Source organism: Tyto alba, unplaced genomic scaffold (assembly GCF_018691265.1).
Source record: "Tyto alba isolate M040663 unplaced genomic scaffold, T.alba_DEE_v4.0 Super-Scaffold_17, whole genome shotgun sequence".
NCBI classification, from domain to species: Eukaryota; Metazoa; Chordata; class Aves; order Strigiformes; family Tytonidae; genus Tyto; species Tyto alba.
In genome coordinates this window covers 19,661,690-19,678,954 of record NW_024881279.1, presented here as the reverse complement: position 1 = coordinate 19,678,954, position 17,265 = coordinate 19,661,690, and the positions used below count along the sequence as shown (strand labels likewise).

Genomic DNA, 17,265 nt, shown 5'->3' with positions numbered 1-17,265 from the left:
AACCCACCACAGACATACTTATACTAGAACACCATCTGCACTTTATAAGCCCAGAAAGTCAAAGCTCTAGAGTCTAAGAACCAAGAGGCAATCCTTCTGCTGTCTTGATTAACAAACTCACATACTAGAGCAAACAAGCACACACACACAAAAATGTCACACAGTTCTCTCATCAGGAAGAAGAAAAGAGAAAACAGACATGCTACAAATGCTGTACCTCTTCAAGGTGTTCATGTGCCAGAAATGAATACAGTATTCAGAGCCTAATTAAAATAATTTGATTTACTGTAAATATCTGTTACAGACTACATTTATTATTTCTGTCTCTAAAATTAACAAGAGGAAAAGTGTGAGATAAATAGCAGATGTTTACCAATAACTCACCAGCAAAAAACTACCCCACATTAAAAAGTATTTTACATTTGCAAATATTGTGACAAAAGTTACACAATCCACTGGGCATATACTTCAGACATCTAACAGTTTTGATCCTTTCTTACTTGTTCTCCAGTTTGTTGGAATCTGTACAGTGCATAGATCATCTGCAGATTCATCAGCTGAATTTCCAATGAAATCAAAATTAAGACAGTTTAGTACAAGCTTCAAAAGTTGCATTGCTAGACTTTGTTGTCGTTGGTCCTGAAGGGATAAAGGTTTTGCCAAAAGCTAAGGAGAAAAGAAATCTTGTTAGGTCACCTGCAGAGAACATCTTTATAAACAATTCTGAAAAGGAAAGTGTTTGAATATAAAACTCCAAAGTTCAGGGCATAACAACATATACTAAGAGAAAAATAAATCCTTCTACAATAAAAGGTATAATCTTTCCTTAAAGATCAGGGGAAAATCATTATTACCACCTCAGAGACATCTTCCGTGCCAAGCTAAAGCTCCCAGACTTATAAATAATTTTTTAAAGCCTGCTGAAATAATCCTTTTGCAATACTTACAGGTAAAATTCAGCATGTCACTGATACCGTTTGTTAAAACAGCGCCAACGTTCACTGCAAAAATTAAACTGTAATGTTTTTCTCTTTCTGTTACTCCAGACCAGCGTGGAGTATATGTCATATACACCATATGGGTAAAAAATATCTTAACAATTGACTGGTTTTCAGCCTGATGCCCAGGCTGCTAAACAGTACGAGTTTCACAGTATATATACTCAAAGACTGTTCCTTTGGTTAAGTCTAGAAAAACCTGGCATTAAAAAACAATGAAATGAACAGTCTGTAATCTGAATGTAGCTATTTACAACACCTGTCTGTGTCTCTATTGCTTTATAACCCCTGTAAGTGTCAGAATGAAAAAGGTACATCAGAAGCAAAACAAGCTGTTGGGCTTTAGAAGTCTATACTCAACATACTGTAAGAACACCTTTTTATCGCTCATCTTCTGTAATTATAATAATTTAAATAACATTTTATCTTGAAATTATTACCTCAAGATTATACACACAATATAAAAGCCACTGAAAACAAAACTCAAATTCATTAGTCACTGATGCAGTTCACGAACATAAAGAAGAAAACTGACATAATTTTGTCTAGAAAATGATAAAATAAATGCAAACACGACAACTTTACCTAGTTCATCCGCTCCTTATTTAGATTCAAAGTGACGTGTCTCAAGTTTATCAACAAAAAGTTTTAAAATTCAGGTCATAGGAATTAAAATCAACTGGCCATCATTACATGCTTCATTAACGTGATAATAACTCTTGTACCACATTAGAATTGACACTGAATTATTAATTCAGCTTTGAAATCAACATCAAATTTCTGTATGTCTTGTATGAACATAACCTGTTTTGCCATCAATCCTCTCTCTAACTTTTAAACTCTTGGAATTGTTTTAGTGATTCCACATGTTAGTTGAATGTATTTTTCATTGTATTATAGACACTGAAATATATCTAAAACCAGCTTCCTATACTGAAGTTGGTATTATAAAGATACTAACTATAATTTTCTTATATTTCTATCAGGAAATCTGTGTGATATTATTCAGACAAACCTTTGAACATATGAGACTGAAAAAGTACCTGTAGACCAGCTTGAAGAAAGCTAGGAAGTGTCTGTCTCAGGATACAGGTTCCCACACATACATTAATTGTTTTGATGTGCAATGGGGTTTACTACATCTAAGAAGATTCTTCCAAAGATATCAAGTTCTTCTTTAAATTATATATGATTTCACCATTAATATGCAATTCCAACACTGATTTAAAACATCATCCTGTGTACATTAGCAGAGCATTCCTTCTTCAGAGGTAAGGGCTTACACATTTAATTGCTTTATACATTAAAAGAATATACTGCCTGTCACGTGAGCATTGGTAGCTGATCACGTGTCCTTTCAACTCATTGCAAATGTGAGGTAAAACACGATAGGCTAAAAACATACTGTGAAAGAAATTTAAGCTAACACAGGTTATCTCGTTTTTTACAGCAGCACCTCAATCACGTATCTCAACCTTGAGAATTATGCCTTTAGCCAAAAAGGAATTGCTACCATTATCTACCAACCCACTGTGATGGCATCTGTGTTTAAATTCTTAGTTCAAACACCTGTGTCCAAATTTCAACAACTGTTTCATTTGGTTTTCAGAAAAACTGAATAAACCAGTACCCCCAAATAAGTCAAAGAATGGAAATCAGGCAGCATTTGAAAAACAAGCTGCCCTCAAAAGCAGAAAGTTGCTTAAGCTTAAGAGAAGCAGAATGGTACTTCATGGCGCCACCTCCACTGCTATGGAAGGCCTTGATCAGCACAGAATGGAAAGAGCAAATTCGAGCTTTGATCACAGTTCAATCTACCTGGTCCTGAGAGAGCTAGCTTACAGCATGACATTCTTCACCACCTATTGTCTAGGCTGTTGAGAGGCTGCAGCTTGATTTACCCCCAAATGTCAGAGGATAAGGGAACTAGCGAAGGAGAAAAACACCTTGGCTAGATTTGACTGCACTGCCATACCGCAAAACAGAGAATTTGTCTTTCTTCTTGGTTGCTCCTAGTTTAATAACTAATTTTCTTAAATACTGAGATGTTAGGCCCTGTAAAACTGAGACACAATTAAATTAAGAAAAAACATCAAAAAAGAAGACAAGTTCAGAATTTACATAGTTCATTGTTTATGGCAAAATATAAAGAGAGATAGCACAGAGAGAAAGATTGAGAGACAGCAATGGAGACATGAAGGGAGAAGAATTGGAATTTTTGTCTTTGAACATTTTTTGGCCACTTCAGCTTAACTGGGTGTCATGTAATCCATTTAAGTACAGAATTTATCAACTCAGAAAATATTAAGGACTCAAATTGGAACAATTATGTTAACGATTTAGGTTCAACTATAAAGAGCCTCACCTCCTTCAAAAGAGAACACGCAAGCATCAGGATGTCCTTTAGAGAGGTGTCACGGAATGAGGTAGCTATTTTACGATGTTTTGCTGAAGGTCTTGAATAATCAACCTAAGAAAAGTTAGGACAGAATAAACAATGCTTCGTTCTTTGCTAAAACCAGATGATAGCTATATCTAGCAGATTAAATATTTGACACTAAAAATGAAAATTATGGTCCAGCATTAAATATAGATCTTGACAGCCTCCTGAAGTGCCTCTTTTTTTCTCTTCAAGGTTGCCTCTTTCTGGATGGAAAGGTCTGAGGCACTTCCTCAGGTTAAGATGCAGGCAAAAGGAAATCACTAGCAAAAATACAATTGAAAAAGTTGATCATTTGCTTTGCTTTACTAGTTCTAATGACTGTGATGAGGAGAGAAACTTTACCCCGTATCAGATATAGTATGTATCTGGTACAGGTAGAGTCCCTGCACTGAGAATTTCTTGTCTCTTATGTATTTTCATGGGGGGAGGAAGATGTGTTAATCCCTTCATGTCTAAGAAATGTTTCTCCAACCATTTTTCTGAAGGGCAGAAACATTCAATGCACTGCTTTATCAGCAATACATACATCCCTTGCAGAAGGAAAAAAAAAAAAAAAAAACCAAAATGAACATGCTTACTATATTCATTTCCTGAGTCAGTTCTGAGAGAATCATTACTCCTATTATACAATGGTCCACAGTGCCCTACAGAAAAAAACAGATAGGATTGCTCAAACATCACAGCTCGTAGTTAGTATTTTCCAACATTTCTAGAATCAGATTGTATTTAATATTATCCAATATTTCTAGAATCAATAGGAATTTTTAGGCTGAGATATCCTAAGCTGTTTAGAAGGCTTTCATGCCAAATTCTATCAACATTAATAGAACCAGACCTCAAACTGCCTAATTAGCTCTGAAAAAAACACTCATCATAAATTTTCAGAATTGTGTGTTAACAAAAACTCATCTGAAAATAGAGTCTAAGTAATTACAACCTAGAAATTCACTATTACACATTTCTCAAAGGTCTGTTCACTGTTCTAGAACTGGTAAGGCAAGCTGCATGAAATTCAAACCATTAAAAAAAATTAAGCCATGCGTGGATGAAAAAGATCTGTCTCAAAAAAAAAAATGTTTTCAAATGCTACCTATGAAAAAACATAGTTCTCTTCCCTCCACAGTAGTATACAATGCATTGTTTTGAACTGAATTATATATTCCATCTCTGAGAACCTGTGTCTAAAAAGTGAGGTAGTAGGTGTCAAATATTTGTATCTAAGGGTGCAATCTGATCATCGGTATTTGAGTTCCTAGGAATGTTTCTAAATTCAGAAACAATGCAGAATTTTGCATTTAATTGATAAAATTTAGCTGTCTTCACTGTTCTACTAAAAAGCATTTACAGCAAAATTAAATTTGCTTTGTTAAAAATAATTAAGATCAACTGCAATTAGGCCTTGCCATGGAGTTGGGGGGAGATCTCTGTCTCCTTTCATGGCTGCTTTGCAGCCTCAGCTCCCCTGCTGTTCAAAAAGCAATTTCATCCTTGTCAAAATTTTCTTGATATTTGCCACAACCACACTCATTTTTGCAACTCTGAAGATCACCTGAAGTTAAACTGATGAAGAACCTGGCTACTTACCAAGGGGTGTAAATTTCCAGTGTTATCTATTTTGTATTATTACTTGCACCAAAGCAAATCAGAAAGGAAAATTTCAGAGAACTCTCTGGCAAAGTTTATATTGCTGCCTTATCTGAATTCTAAACATTCCATACTATAACTTGAACACAACTTTTTTTCACATTTCAAATTCTTGAAATAGTGTATATGAGTGTTCCTGAGATCACACAAACCTGTAAAAATGGAAAATGCAACCTCCTCTTTTTCACAGGTGTAAAAAGCTCTCTGGTGAATTATGAAGGAATTGGGAACAGAACTGCAGACCTAGATGCCAATCCCTCTTTCTACATTAAATCACGCTCAAATTCACACTGGATGAACATCAATCTGGAATGCTAATGCTTATGTATTTGAAACTACCATATGCTAATTATTAACATGTATTTCTACTGTTTAGGGATTATTTTTTCAATTTTTATCTAAAATTTAATTCACTAGTTCACTAGTAGATCTATGGCTTAATTTTCTTTTCTACAGGAATTCTTAATTTAACTAAAGAAATCTCAAGAAGCTAAATTTTATATTTAAATCTCTATTTTTAATGAGCTACACACTAAAGAGTCACACTGTAATCATTTTAATAATAAATGCAAAATCCAATTACAGTACATTCATAAAAATAACTGCAAAATGGTGGAGAAGTATACTTGAGTGTTTTTAATAAAGAGAATATTGCAACTTATCTTTTATTAGACATTCCCAATGTAACTCAAAAAGTACATTAACTTGAACAGTATTATAAGCAAAGTAAGACTGAAAAACAAATGAGAAACTCATTGGCAAGAAACAAACTGTTGACTTCATATTGTCTTGCTGAGTTGACAGGTCACATACACATATTATAGATCATTTTGGAAGTAAATCTCCAAATGTTCTCATTATTTTTCCTCAAAACAAGTACTAGGCTTTACGTTCACACAGACACTCAGAAAGACTAATCTGTATTAACTTTTAAAGCAGAGGAGCCATTTCCCAGAAAATGTTTTAAGGACCTTTTTATACATGTTAAAAGTTTGAAATAACAAAGTCTGGCTAATAAATCATGACATACAGTTGCTTTCTCCAAACTTACTTCACAGAAGATGCTGTGTATCTTACCTCTTTAGCCACTGTGTCCAACAGTACTTACTCTAGATTTGACATGTAAATTTGCAGAGTGAACAGCCCATAATGGATGACTGCACTCTGACAGTAGAAGAAATTTCTTTCAGTTTTCAAATATTACGCAGCAAGATCCCTTCTCTATCCCATAATGCATCTCTTTGTAACAGTGACCAATGAAGTGAGGGAATGGGAAGTAATGTGGAAGGAAATGTAAATCAAGAACAGTCCTGCCTCATCCAATTACTGCAGAGGGATGATGAGTGATCTTTCCTCCCAGACTTCCCCATATCCCTATCTAAAATGCATCATTTCTGTAATATGTTAGATTTAAATACATATGCTAAAACAGATAATAGAGTGTTTTTATAACTTTACCTATCTCCCTATATTGTACACCATAATCATAATAGAGACAGGATGTAGGTGTTTTGGCTTGTTTTTTATTTTTCTTTAATTCCTCTTCGTACTTATGGAGAGAAAATATACATACATGCAGGTATCCAAGTACCCATGCACACAAATATGAATCATCAATTTCTCATAAAGCAAAAAAGGAACAAGGTAAACAAGGACAACAACCACATACCAAATATATATAGTGTCTTGCAATTTTGAGTACCACAGTTCTGTCTTTACACAATCTAGTGATTTCTGCTAAAAAATGAAGTGCTGGTAAAGACCCACTGCTTATACAGAAAAGCAACAATGTAAGACTTTAACAGTGAACACTCCAACAAATAGTTTCTAAAGGCATCTTTTTGATCAACCCTCCATGACAGGCACTTGAAAAAACACATTTGAACTAGTTCTAGAACTCAACAGTTCAGCACAATTTTAGCTGTCATTATTACAAGAATCACAGTAAGACTCACACTTTAAAACACTGGACAGTCTTACTCTTCAGATGGTGCAGTACCAGTGTTTCTAAACAGGTAACTGGACCTAACACTATCAAAAAAAGTCTCCGCATCAGTTGAAAAAAGTTAAGGCATTAAATAGAATGACTTGACAACAGGGGCTGACGTTTTACAACCATACTATGACAAAGTGTTTTGAAAAAAAGCCAACAAAAAAGATGACAGCACTATGAATACTGTGAGGCATCAAAACCCACAACCTTGCACATCTATCAAACCTGGTCTCGTTCTTCATTGTAGGGCAATGTTCTGTTTTAAGCAATGCTCTTCACACTTTTTCCACCCAAGTGTACAACAATTAAGTCACATAACATGCTAATCACTAAAAACAAATAGGTCGAAACAGGAAAAAAAAGGCAGAAGTAAACGATTGTTTCCTACCTGCAAAAATTTTTTTACATCAGCAATAATGTCTCTGAAGATGAGCTGATCTTTTAGGACGTCAAACCATCCCAATTTTGTAATTTTAGCAATGACTTGAACAAGAGCTTGGATGACAAAAGGAGCCAGTTTAGGTTGAGATGCTACATAGTTCAGAATGTAATTTCCTGTAAAGAAGCATTTTAAAATCAGCAACACAAGTCTTCTGTAAAGAAAATTTATTAAATGGTTCTAATAGAAACTTAAGTCCTGTTTTTTTAAAAAAAACAAACTATATGCTTATAGTTAGTACAATAACTGTCAGTTACGTTAAATCATTAAATGCAGCTAAGCATTTAATAATACAAAGCGCATTACAAACATGATCATTATTCTAAGATGCATGTGACAGCAGTTTGTGAATTCAGAGAACACTGGTAGGTAAAACAGAGTAATTTTTCATTACAGACCCATATATTAGGCATTTATTTCACTGTGTAACAGCAGCTCTCACAGCCAACTCAAGATGCACAAAAGTTTCTTCAGACAAGAGGTCCCACTGAACGTTCCCAATTCAATATAGAAACCCTTTGTGTATTGCATGTTTCAGGTGCAGAAATTCCTCTCTAGAGGGAAGTTAATTTGTTTCAAAAGCTGTTGAAATTTATAATATTAAAGTTGATTAAAGTTAATATTTACCTAAAAGAACACCAAAATGTTTTATCAGAAGCATCAGATTCTCAGCCATGCACTTCAGAGTACTACTATCCACAGAACTGCTAGAACAGTGGAGATTTTCTAAAAAAACAAGTTGAATCATACGCTTCTCGTGCAAAGCCTTTCACTATTAAAGACCTAACACATACTTGCTTCCTTTTTTAGGATGCAGCAGATTACCCTAAAAAGTAAGGAAAATTTGGTAGGATCTTAATACTGTAAGTAAGAACCTGCCCTGGCATGAACTTCACAAATGTTAAGAGCTGATCATGAGCAATGTTACATCTAAGTGACTGGCAGGTGTACTAGCAATATTCGCAACTTTCATCCTTTACAAATGTGGAACTAAATCTCTTTAGCATCTTGTGGGACAAATACAAAGTCTCCATTGAAAAAATGAATTTTTTTTTTTTTAAATGAAGTAATCTGAGCTAACATTTATTTATTTTACCTGTGAAAATAAGAAATGTTATTTGTGAGCTAATTGCAGAGAAATGATGAAAGATCTCACAATCACCTCTATGTTCACTCTCTCACAGTAACTACTTTATGAATAACAGGATTGGCAGATGAAGAGAACTAGAGAAAAAAACAGACTATCCACTGAATGGTTACTGTGCTAACATTTAGTTTTAGATCCAACTAATATAATGAAATTTTAATCACAAATGTTACTTACGAATGTCAATCCTTTGTTCGACAGGTAATGGGGATGCCCTGCATACAAGCTTAGACAGGCACGTTGCTGCTAGAAGCTGAGCATAGGACATCTACAAAAACACATCAAAAGATACTATTCAAAAATAGGCTAATTAAAGGCAGGGACATTTGTCAAAACCTGATAAATAATCAATAAGCCAGACTGGTTATCACATTTCGGTTGTTTGTTAAGTGTACCTAAAAATTTATAAAAGACATATTTTAGTAATCTCTCTCTTTTGTTATAAACATAAATTACAAAACACTAATAAAAAAAGTAGAGACCTAAAACTATCATCCATTTTGATGGAAACAACTCATCGAAAAGTAATTTCACTGTTCAGTGAAGTTCTTTAGTTTTGAAACTTGTTTTTAGATCACTTAATAATTTAGAACCATGAAATGATTACCATGGGTCCAGCCCTGTCTTAAGGATATTTTTAAATGTGTTCCCTCTTTTTCTTTCTTTCTCTTTTTGAATTACCTGAAAAACACAGCAAGAATTACACTAGACTCAGCCTGGACTATCAAGTGAGAATCAACTCTGCTATCACTTTATCTAGCATTAACCATGAAATTAAACACCAAAAATGAAACTGAGTAATGATAAGAGAATGCTTTAAACTAACAGACAACAGATAAGCAGTTTAGGGATTTATTTTTTTTTTAATACTTTTTTTTTCATTATATCTCATAGCTAGAAACAAGACCAAGGTGATATTCAAACACCAGGTTATACCACACTGTGCCCCGACACTGCTCTACAGTTGACACAACCCCCGATTACAACCCTTCTGAAAGTACTGACAGCTAAGATGCTTTCCCTCTCTGTCCCTGACATCTCTATTGCAAGTTATTGTCACTTCTACAGAGACCACCTCCAAATGAAAAAATTCCTAGAATCTCTTATGAAACAGAGTATGTACCAGAAAGACAAAAGCATTTTGCCTTCATTGTACTGACACAGCAATGGCCCATGACTGTGAAACCTCTATGAGCTTCCACGAGCATGATCACATTTATGGGTAATATCTTTCAGATACCTACCGTTCCTTGTTCTAGTAGAAGTTGGCATTGGCTAAGACATTCTGGGCTATCAATAAGCTCCAAGAGCACCTTCTCAGCTTGCATTCGCTGTGCTACATCAGTTCCTTCATATAGGTGGTTACACAGTACTTCTAGTTCTGCCAGACTCTGTTATGAAAGAACACAACTGAAACTTCCATAAAGACTTTTCAACCACATGAGATTTAAGTGTTTATAAACCTTGATATTATATCAGTAACATGTGCTGTTACCTATGCTAAGTTGATTCACATTTAAAATTACCAAAAAATAGGTTTTTTGTGACACAAAGCCAGAAATAATTCTGAAAATTAAGCTGTCATTTCTTATTCTCTCAGCTACCAAATTATTTTTTGATATGGTTCAATCTATCTCTTTTTTTGAGCCTTCAGATGGAAAGTCCATAGCTTTTCCAGAGACATGAAAAGATAGAGAACAGTGAACAGTGTGAGCTATGCTACTTGGAAAACTTCTGCTGAATTTAATTTTAAAAGCTGTAATTACTCATCAAATGACTACCCTCGGAAAAAGTTAGCATTGTCTGTATCTATTGATGTAAATATCAGTGCAAGACGGGACAATTCAGAAGCTATAGTAGCAACAGAAGAGCTAAAAGTCCTCTCCACTTAGAAGCTGAAAAAAGTTCTCTTTGGTAAAGAAAGCGTGTGTGTGGAATATCTCTCTCCGATGTGAAGGATATGATTTATATCTACTAGTCACCATCTCACAGGAGCTATGAACCCTTTGAGCATGGTTTGGAATCATTACACAAACATAAGTTTTAGCATCCATCAGGTTCCCAAAGCCTATATAACTCTCATCAAGAACCAGCCATGACATTACAAGGTACCTGGTAAATATTTCATGACTTGAGAGTAGCCTAGAAAGAAGGGAACAAGCAGTATCTCACCAATTTCACTTAAAAATCTGAGTCAAAATCCTGCTCACAAGCCCTTCCAAAAAGATGGTTTGTACTTGAAATAAAAGATTTGGTTCAGCACAATCTACCATCACTTATACTGTAGCTCAAACGCCTTTTAAAAATCCAAGACAGTAACAGTGTCTTTGGCAACCAAAGTACATTTGGTTTTGTCAAAGCACGTCATTTCCTAGAGACATGCTTCTTACCATAAAAAAAGTAATCATGGTCTTTTCCCCAGTGGTGGTGGTGTGCATGTGGAGTCCCAGGCTTTGATCAGCTTCTTCTGAGTTTCACTAGTAATGACATTTTAAAAGTCCCTAACTTTCAGTCAAAAAGTAGTCATGTAGTTTTTCCTCTGGAGAAATTTTAAGAAATAGCACATTTGCTTCTGTAATGAACAGATCCAATACCTCAAAGGCTGAGCTCAACAGAGACATCCTTTGTTTTGTCTCCCCAGTCCCATGTTCAAAACGAGTGGAAGAAAAATAAGGAACAGGTAGCAATCCCAGTAACGCAATTTTAAATGAAGCAAGATCCATGCCAATTAAAGTGAAAATTAAGACTCATAAAATACAAGTATACACGTTAGGGAAAATATAATACAACAGGAATACCACGTAAGTGGGGTAAAACATGGGAATAAGGACATCTAGCAAAGATAGTCTTCAGGCATAAATTACAATGCATCCTTCCATAATGGAACAAAATTCCAATACAACCTGAGAAGCATGAACCAACTTATTATGTCATAAACAGCAAAATCTAAAGACCTTTTTGTATTTATCTGAAATTTGACTTTCAAGTCTGGACAAACTTGGCAACAAGTTTAAGAAAGTCCAGAATAAACCTGGGATATTAGCTCAATCACCAAGGCCTAAATCATCTGTACACTAACTGGCATTAAAATAGCAAACCATTTATAACCTGGCTAAGCAGTAATTTATACACAAAGAATTGATAGCGGATTTCAAGAACATATGCACCTTAATGTGATGTATTAATATGTTAAGTTCACACCAAAATTTAGAAACTTAGGCTATGGATCAGAATTAACTTCTTGCTTACAAGTTAAAACTGTGGAACATTTTATCTGAAGGATAATGAGGGAATTTCTAAAGCAAGCCTGAACAAAGCCTAGGTAACAATCTTCAAAGAAAAGCTGGTTTATCGGATATTGAGACTGATGACCTGCAGCACTTTGAAATGCTTTATCTGGACATGTTTGGTCCCAAATCTTTTATGACATAGTTTCTCACTGGTAGGCTGGAAGCATGGCCAGAAATCACTCAGAATTGTCAGACTGCCAAGGAACTTGTTAGATGTTCTCTGGGTTACATTTTATGCGTAGTACCAAGGAAACACATTGATTTTCCTTGATTCAAATAGTGAAACCAAAAAATACAACTTCAAATCAGCAAATACAACCACCTTGTGTACGATGGCAACTCAGCTGAACAACAGATATCATTAAGAAGAAAATACTCCAAGAAACCAATGAAAAGTCAAAAATTAGCTTTCTATATCAGAAATCTACTTTATTAAGAAAAAAAAATACTTGAGGAAACTGATGAGAAGTCAAAAATTAGCTCTCTATATTAGATCTCTAATTTCTTCAAGAAAGCAGAAGACTGTCACAGTCCCTTTTTTATCGTGAGACAAAACATGTGAAACTGATGCCTTCAGATACCTCCTTTATTCAAACGCTCATCAATAGCTGAAAGGCGACTCCTAAGCAAACAACAATAGTGTCAATGAAAGGGATCTAGCAGTTAGATGCTGGCTGCTTTAAGTGAGTCAGAAGTAGAAACAGACCTGTGTAAGACGCATAATTTTCGATCACAAAGAAGTGTAACTTTTTCCAACAGATTCACATCCTAATGAAAAAGGTTAGATACTGAGATTATTTTTTTTTTTAATGCCTGTCACAAATATTATATCCAAGAACAAGCTAAACACAGTTCTCCAGATACTTCTGGTCCCCTCTCCAGCTCTGAGAATCCCTGGCAGCTCTCCTACTAGCCTGTGAAATAACCATGGGCCAGAAATGCTGGGGGCCTGGCTCCGCAGCAACCCACCAGGCAGGCAGCCAAGGAGCCAAGCAAACTGGCAGGAAACCAGGTAGGTTCCTGATTAAAGTTTTGCTGACACTGACAAATTCCCACAGACACTCTGATTTTAATCAGCATTTTCTGACTGAAAATATTCTGTGAAGAAAGTCCCACCAGTTCTATGCAAGAGCAACAGGACAGGCATAACAGCTGAAATGCCACAGTTTAAAAAAAAGGAAGGAAAAAAAAAAAAAAAGAGAAAAATCCATTTGGGTATGAAGTGATAATAAAAGATATTTTAGCAGTCCTTTTATGTAGCATGCCTCATACTCAAGTATTTAAAGAAATGCCTAAATTGGCCTCTAACACTGTCAAAGTCTGCTGCCAGTAAAACCGCAAAGGATTCCGGATGAATGCTTAACACCCCAGCAAGTTTCTTCTGAGGGCCTTTTCCCGCCCCCCCCTTTCTTCCTCCGTTGCTTGAGACGCAGTTTCAGTGGCTGATGTTCACCTCAGACAAGTCCTGGAGAGGGGCTGTCTCTGCTTTTCAGGGAAGAAGTGGAGTAGGGAGCCCACCAATGCCTCCAGGAAGAAGCGGCAACAGGAGAGCAGGTGCGGCTAGCTCACACGGGCGTGGAGTAGCCGTCCACCGAGAGAGGGTCCCACGCGAACCCACGCCAATGCGAGGGGAAGCATGAAAATTCACCCACGGCAGGCCAGCCGCCCCTCACCGCCGCGCAGACCGGCAGGTAGCGGCACCGCAGCCCACGGACACCGCGACGTCGCCGCTCCAACTTCCACAGCGCGGCCAGCAACACCCGTGTATCCGCCCCGGAGTCCGGCACCGGCCGCCCACCTTCCCCCGGGGACGCGCCCGCCTGGCAACAGCCCACCCGAGACCGCGACCTGGGTTCAGCACCCCGAAGGAGCCCGCGGGCTCCCCCGCTCGCCTCAGCACCGCCCGCAGCTCCCCGGGCAGCTCCCGGGCGCCTTTCGCCCCTCCGCCACGGCGAACCCCCGTTCCGCCCCGTCCCCCGAGGGCACCCCCGCACCCGTGGACCTCAGCCGTCTCCCAGCCCGCCACCGCCCCCCCCCCCCCGCCAGCCCCACCGCGGCCCCGGCCCCCGCAAAGCTCGCCGCGCCCCAACGGCCAGGCCAGGTCCCGGCGGCGGCCCCCGCCGCTCCGCCGGCCATGCCGCGCCGGGCGCACTGACCTGGACGCGCAGCGCCATCTTCCCGAGCGGCGCCGGGAGCGGGCCGCGGGGAGGGGCCGCGGGCCCGGCCGGGAACCGGGGGCAGCGCCGCGGCGGGGCCGGGGCCGGGGCCGGGGCCGGGCGGGCACGAGGGGCGGGACCGGGACGGCGCCGGGGGGCGGCCGTTGGGGCGGGGCGGGGCCGCGGCGGGGGCGGCCGTTGGGGGGGGCGGGGCCGCGGCGGGGGCGGCCGTTGGGGCGCGCGGGAGGGGCGGGGCGGAGCGCGGGGGCGGGGCCGCGTGGCGCGGGCCGTGCGCGGCAGCAGGCTCGCGCGGGCCGGAGCCGAGCGCCGCCCTGGCGCAGGAGGCGCCATTTTGTCCGTGCGACCCGCCTCCCCCCAGCCCCTGGCTGAGAAGGCCGTGATGCTCAGTAGTTACTGCGTTTAAGTGCTGCTGTAAATCTACATTCGGCTTTGCACAATGCAGATTGAGATGCAGTTTCCAAATAATTTACTCTGGGATTGTGACAGCGAATTTAACCTGTGAGCTTTCCTCAGTGGACATGGGAACTCCAGGTCACACAGTCCATGAGAGATGCTAAGAATATTCCTGTTTACAGCCAGCAATTCACAAATTGTGTAGATGCAATTCAATGTAGCGGTAATTTCCTACATTTATAAATCAATAAATGTGGGCCAAGCCATCGCGATCCTGATCTATCCGTGCTTCCTAAAAGATGCAAACCAAAGCCTGCAGTGCTGAGGCAGTTTTCGGCCCAGGGTAGCAGCTGGGAGTTCCATACTTTGCAAGGTTGCTGAGAGTGCAAAAAACCAAGAATGCTGAAGAAGGCAGAAGAGATGGTACTCGGGTGTTTACAGCTGCATCTGAAGGGTCAGATTGTTCAGGCCAAAAAGGGGGAAATCCCCATTTACAGGTGCCTATAAAGGATTGAAGAAATTGAATTTAGAGAATAGAGTTGTCTCAGTTTCCAGTTGGATGAGATGAATCCCATTTTTGCTAACCACTGGTACAGGTAACAGAGTCTGTGACAGCAAACACTGTTAACAGAGGTATTTTACTTCCTAAATTCAAGTACTACAAAGACAGTCTGATCCAAGGCATTCTCTTTCTAGAGTTAAAGGAATGATTAAAGGAAAACAAGCCATGTAAATCAGACAGAAGAAGGTCAATACGGACATTATCCAAGTTAAGGACATAAAGTGACTTGAACAGTGTTTACAAGTATCTGCATGGGGAAAACTTGTTTTAATGCAGTCAGCTTCTTAACTTCAGAGGAGAACGTATAATTGATTCTAACCACTGAAGCTGAACAAATTCAGAACAGAAGTAAGCAATACTGGCAGTCGTCTGCTGGAATAACTTGCACCAAAGGATGGTGCATTCACTGTCACCAGATGGAGAGTGGTCATTTTCCTAAAATGTGACGCTGTGGGTATGGGAGCTGCTGTCACGGGCAGAAATTGGTGAGGTTGTATGGCATGGGTTACAGAGCCTGTCACAGACTGCGTGCACATCTAACTTTGCATTGTATGCAATCAGAGAACAGCAAGCTTTTGTCAGTAGTGAGGAAACCTGAGAAAGGCCAAAGGAAGAGAAGCATCTCTACTCCTTGTCCTGCTAAAGGTGAGTAGTGGTACTATACAGCATGGAGCCAAACAGAGCCCAGGGTAAAACTCAGCAATATATACTAGTTTAGGCTTCACAAGACACTTCTGGAGTCAATGGCAGGGGAGGAAAGGGGTTTAAGTAACAGTAATTATAAAGTGTCATGGAGGGGGGGCAGTGAGGACTGCTGCTATAGCCAGCTGACAGCATTTATGAATATTGCACCCAAAAAGCTTGAAATTTCTGTTGGGCACACCACTGTTTGATGTTTCAATACAGTAGGAAGAATTTTTGTCTTGACCTCCCCTGCTCTGAACACCACAGTGATCAAAAGTCTGTGTCGTTTTTATTCTGGTTAACAGATGATACAGGCCCTGAGCAGTCTGTATTAAATTAAACATTTTTACCTGATGCTCCATTGCCCACACTGCAAAAATTCTCATGTGAAGTCAGGTAGCCCCAAAGAAGAGGCCCCAACTGGTAGAATTCCTCTTGAAATGAAAGCTGGTTTAGATCTGGAATGAAGAAGTTAATTGAGTATATTCCTAGCTGGATTCACCTCCTAGCAGCAGGGTCAAGAAACAGTTGTGAAAACCTAATTGGGGCAGGAAGAGTAATTTCTTTGTACATGAACTATCACAGTTGAATGATGATACCATCATTGAACCATATGCTTTTGCACAAAATACCTTCATTAATTATTGGAAAACGAAGCAAAATCAAAAATGGAAAATGGTTTTAAATTGAGTTTCTTGTTCTCTTGCCCTCACACTGATTGGTGGCTGGCCCTTCCAAAAGTCAAATGGATCATTCTTGAAAAGCTGGCTCAGATTACCTAGTACCCTAGCGACTGCCTCAGATCTGGCATATGCCTTGACCCAGTTTTTCATCCTCTACCCTGTGAAGAAATAGAATCATTTATCTATAGCCATAGTGTAAAAGGAATGAAAAGTCACAAAATTTATAAGGAGCAGAATAAAAGGACTAGTGATACACACAGAAGAAAGGGAACAGAAAAGATTTAAAAGAGCAAAGGGACAGATCAGAGGAATTCCCAGGATTGAGGAATAGGGAGTGAAATGGTGACTTGGGCGTGAGAGAAGTCAGCCATAAATGACAATGCGGTACATTTGGGACAGTTTCTGATGCAATACAATTACAAACAGTCTGAAAAGCCAGAAGCAGTTTCCCAATACGGGTTGAAAAGGTAAGGGCAAGCTCTTGCATATCCTGTGACCTTCACCCTGTGAGCTGAGCATCATCTCTAGCAATGACTGTGAATCCTGCTCCAGGTGACAGGCCATTGCCTAGGCTGTGCTGCTAAGCTATGCAGACATGCAGAAATGAGGTTAATAAATTAAATAGTTCAAGAGCTGAGCGTAATCCATGGACAGCATATGTAGCTAAGTGTGAGCGAGAGGTTGTGGCTTCTGCAGCAGTGAGTCAGTTTTCAGCTTGTCTGGAGCGAGTGTGCCTCCTCCTAGCCAGAAACACCCATTCCTCTCTGGCCTGGGTCTCCTTTCTGTGTCAATGGATGAGTACAGACAGAACT

The 17,265-nt window shown here is 39.2% G+C and overlaps 1 protein-coding gene across 4 annotated transcripts in view; it reads right to left on the bottom strand.

The window, feature by feature from the left end:
• Positions 1–14,225, bottom strand: part of RANBP17 (RAN binding protein 17) — a 162,817-nt gene extending 148,592 nt beyond the window's left edge. Inside the window, exons 1-8 of one of the 4 annotated variants that reach the window (XM_042790060.1) lie at positions 14,111–14,136; positions 12,661–12,722; positions 9,909–10,055; positions 8,842–8,932; positions 7,467–7,633; positions 4,020–4,085; positions 3,364–3,468; positions 501–666 (exon numbers count right to left, since the gene is read on the bottom strand). In XM_042790060.1, the coding sequence (XP_042645994.1) occupies positions 501–666; positions 3,364–3,468; positions 4,020–4,085; positions 7,467–7,633; positions 8,842–8,932; positions 9,909–10,055; positions 12,661–12,675 (757 nt within the window). In that variant the 5' untranslated portion in view covers positions 12,676–12,722; positions 14,111–14,136. Of the gene's footprint in view, positions 1–500; positions 667–3,363; positions 3,469–4,019; positions 4,086–7,466; positions 7,634–8,841; positions 8,933–9,908; positions 10,056–11,054; positions 11,493–12,660; positions 12,723–14,110 lie in introns of those variants that run through there. The other 3 variants (XM_042790059.1, XM_032992712.2, XM_032992710.2) reach the window with 3 other exon arrangements.
• Between the last annotated feature and the right edge of the window lie 3,040 nt (positions 14,226–17,265).